Raw genomic sequence first — 4,407 nt, 5'->3', positions numbered from 1 at the left:
TAATTTTCTGGGGTTTTTTGAGATTTATTCTTACTCTCTGATATTTGTAACTTAGATAATATTAGCATAAGATTTATTAGAAGGGTTGACTCAACAATAACTTAAGATTGATAACTCTCAATACATCCTCTATATGGAGCAGTGCTGACACCACTGTACAGGTCGTGCTGAAGTGTGCAGTAAGTGCATGATGCAAAGGATCACCGCTGAATCCACACGCCTCTGTAGAAATCTATCCTGTTTCTCCAGGAGTCACTTTTCTTGTCCATAAAAAGAGTAACTTATAATACCCAATCTAATAGATTCACTGTAAAATTAAATGTAGAGACTACAGATTTTTAGAGAACAACTACATAGATAACAAAATCATCAATTCTTACCTTCACAACTATATAGGCAATCTACGTTCTGTCTTTACTCAAGCAATTTATACATACACACAAAGAGGAAAAAAAACAATAACATTACATATTTAGGATGTTGTGAGAAATAAGTGAATTCACATAAAAAGAAACTAAAATTTAGTCTGACATTAAACAAGATTTAGTATCAAGTAATCACTTAGTTATCATGTAATAATTACTCAGTGTGTCATGGGTAAGGTAAATCACCACAAATTTCTTGAATTCAAGAGAATCTATGGATATACTCTGATAGTAGCTTTCCTCAGAGCCTCCTTTACATCTCTGTTCCTCAGACTATAGATGAGAGGATTCAGCATAGGAATCACCACTGTGTAGAATACAGAAAGCACCTTGTTCTGTTCAGTAGAGTAGTTTGACTTGGGCATCACATAAATGAAGGTAATGGTCCCATAGTAGAGAGTGACTGCAGTGAGGTGGGAGGTGCAGGTGGAGAAGGCTTTGTGGCGTCCCTCAGTGGAGCGCATATTCAGGATGGTAATAAGAATATAGATGTAGGAAACAGCTATGACAAAAACTGTCACCACAATAATGGAGCCAGAAGAGATGGAGGGGATGATTCCAATAATGGAGACATCTGAGCAGGAAAGTTTCAGCAAAGGGGAGAAGTCACAGAAAAAGTGATCTATCTGATTTGGTCCACAAAAGGACAGATTTAACAAACAACCAGTAAATGTCCAACCATTCATGCAGCCACCAACATAGGACATTCCCAACAATAGAAAACAGACTCTAGGGGACATGAGTGTCGAATAGAGGAGAGGTGAACAGATTGCTACATAGCGATCATAGGCCATGGCAGCCAGTAAGAAGCACTCAGCTGACCCAAATGACACTGTGATACAGAGCTGAGCTGCACAGGCAGCTACAGGTAAGGCTAGCCCATGTTTAAGGAGCTCCATAAGCATTATAACTGAGACCGAGGTTGAATATAAAATGTCTACAAAAGCCAGGTGACTGAGGAATAGATACATGGGTGTGTGAAGCTGGGAGGAAATTCTTATCAACATGATGATGCTGATATTGCCTACTAAAGTGACAATGTATACTCCTAGAAATATCACAAAAAAGACTATACACAGCTTAGGGTCCTCTGTTAGTCCCAAGATGATTAGCTCTGCGACAGTGGTGTGGTTTTCAGCCTCCATCTCTTGTATGAATTATTCCTGTTGAGGGAAATGAAAATATTTGTGTTTGTAATGTTCTCAATTTGCACATCACTATATTTCTTTGATTGTCCTCATACTTATTCATGGTTATCTCCTCTGCCCAGCACATAAATACCTTTTTCCTTGGAAATGTGGTTTTGTCATTTTCTCTGTGAATAAAATGAGACAGATGAACCTCACTCTCTGTCACTTGTTATTTTGTCATATGTACTATTTCTTAAAAGTTACTACTTCACTATTAATATCTTTCTACAACAGTCAAGATCCATAACTGCGATGATCTATTTATTCTTATGATACTCATTATTTATAGAAATTTCCACATATATACCTCTTACACTGTGTTCCCATATCAAATTAATCATTTTCTTCAACCACTCCACCTGAATTTCATATCTGAATGATACCATTCAGCTTCCCCTGTCTTCACCCTTGGAGGTTTCCTTGCTTTTTATGTTGTGTTTTGTGTAATAAAATAAAATTTTACATGCTATTTACTTCCCAATTTGGCAACTTTGTTAACATACAACATAGATATCACCCTCCAAATGTCACAGAACTATCTACTTCTGGAACCAAATATGAGTGATCATGGACCAGGAACATGAAGTCAGATGGCCCAAATATCATTATCCTATGTGACAACAGTTTTATGAGGAATTTTATAGATATGAAGCAAGAGGAAACTATAAGTCAAGTCATTTAACAAGTATATTTGTGGAACTACCAGGTAGTTAGGTTATACAAGTAGTGGTGAACACTCTGTTATAGATCTCAGATGTTGTGTGATTATACCCTTAGTTTTGGGGTTCTTAGAAGTAAATAGTCTAAAGATACATCCTAAAGGTTATTTATAATAGTACAAAAATGTTATATTAAACATAGAAAGTGGCACTGAGTGGCTATTAAGGGGTATATGAAAGCCCAAGAATATTTAAGATAAGTTTGGTTTTGTGCTTTTCAGTTCACATCTTCATCTCAGTTTTGTTATCACCATGGTCAAGTCTCTGGTCATTCTTCATTTGTATTTTTTACATATTTGCCTCTTCTCTCATTGTCTTCTTTTATATTTCAGAACTATATAAATGGTAACCACTTTATTCATGAAATTTTTTTCAGTGCCTTCTTAAATCTTCATAATGTAACACTGAGTTTCTCTGAGTTCTTCTAATAAGTTAATTGTGAATAGCAATAAATCAATAGTTCAATATCTATAGCCCCATTCAATAACATCTTATACCATTTCTCCAATGGATTTTGATTGTGTTCAAATTGCACTAGGAACATATAGCTTACTGCATCCTAATTGTTAATATGCAATGGAAAAGATAGCTTACTGCATCCTAATTGTTAATATGCAATGATACAAACTATTTCATGCATAAAATCATTGAAATACTTGAAAAAAGTGATCACACCTCCTCTGCTTTCTCTACTCCAAAATTAATAAAAGAATTAATTTATAATTTCTTTAAAAAGCCATTCTAACTCTATCAAGCTTGCTATGTCCTCTGAAATCATTCTCTTCAGACTATGAAAATACTTTGGTCTGAAGAAAAAGACTATGCACAGAGTAGCATCTGTGCTTCCAGGCTTGATGTGCAATGATGCTGATCCTCCTTTCATTATGGCAGCACTAGGAGTCATTCTGTGCTGGCTGCATAGAACTAGGGAATGGAGTTAGATAAGGCACTTTGCCCAGTGAGTTAACCTGCACATGGTAAACTCTTGGGCTCTCAGTTTTCTGTTTGTTCTGTGACATTTGTCCATATACTGCAGCTCTATGTGGATATTAAAAGAAATAGTATCCACAAAAACCACTGAGGTATTTTGTCACATAGCTATGCTAAATAACTTTTCTTCCATTTATTAAAATTGATTTTTTTCTAATATAACCCATCCTGATCATTGGTTCCCCTTCTTCTATTCCTCCAAGTTCCACCCCTTCTCTCATTCCATCTGGATCTACAAAATTTCTATCTCTCCTTAGAAAACAACAGGTGTCAATGAGAATATAATATATTAATATAATATATTAATATAATAATGTAGTATAGAATAGTAGATAAAACAAAAAATAACACATTGAAATAGAACTACAACAACAAAAGAGAATGAAAGAGCTGAAGAGAAAAACAGAGACTCACGCATTCACTCAAGAATCCCATAAAACACTAGACTAGGGGCAGTGATGGTGCACACCTTTAATCCCAGCACTTGGGAGGAAGAGGCAGGTGGATTTCTGAGTTTGAGGCTAGCCTGGTCTACAGAGTGAGTTCCAGAACAGCCAGGGCTACACAGAGAAACCCTGTCTCAAAAAATAAAAAAAAAAAAAAAAACGCTAGACTAGACAGAAGACAAGGTACAGACCCATGCAGACCCTGTCGACGCTGCCTCTGTCTCTGTGAGCTCATAGGAACTTAGATCAGGATGGGTTAGAGGGCCATGTTTCCTTACTGTCCTCCATCCCCTCAGGCTCTTGCATCTTTCTGCCTCATCTTCCACAGGGTTCCCTGACCATTGAAGGGGGGGATTTATTCTACAAAACAAAAATGAAAGGTGGTACTTTCAGCTCCTCTGTGTTTGGAAGGGCATAACTGTCCTGTCCACATGCTAGGTCTTTCTATCACACATCTCCAAGTGGAGTCTCCACTCCGTGCCCAGGTCTGGACTAAGACATTCTTACATGTACTTGCTGAACCCTACTTGCCCTTCTCCTGTTTTGCTGACCTCTAGACTGGTATTTTGCTTGTCACCATGGGTTAGAGACTCTGACCACTCTAATATCCTCTCTCCTTATGGCACCAGTCACTTCT

At 37.1% G+C, this 4,407-nt stretch overlaps 1 protein-coding gene across 1 annotated transcript; it reads right to left on the bottom strand.

Annotated features, from left to right (window-relative positions):
* Positions 1–637: 637 nt before the first annotated feature.
* LOC110333997 (olfactory receptor 473) lies at positions 638–1,570 on the bottom strand. The gene has a single exon (XM_021215817.1). The coding sequence runs from the start codon at positions 1,568–1,570 to the stop codon at positions 638–640; it is 933 nt and encodes a 310-aa protein (XP_021071476.1).
* Between the last annotated feature and the right edge of the window lie 2,837 nt (positions 1,571–4,407).

Source organism: Mus pahari, chromosome 1 (assembly GCF_900095145.1).
Source record: "Mus pahari chromosome 1, PAHARI_EIJ_v1.1, whole genome shotgun sequence".
NCBI lineage: Eukaryota > Metazoa > Chordata > Mammalia > Rodentia > Muridae > Mus > Mus pahari.
The sequence above is the reverse complement of the archived record's forward strand: the minus strand, read 5'-3'. Positions and strand labels throughout refer to the sequence as shown.

Coding starts and splice junctions, on each gene's coding strand:
- LOC110333997 (XM_021215817.1), bottom strand. CDS start 1,570: ATGGAGGCTGAAAACCACACCACTGTCGCAGAGCTAATCATCTTGGGA.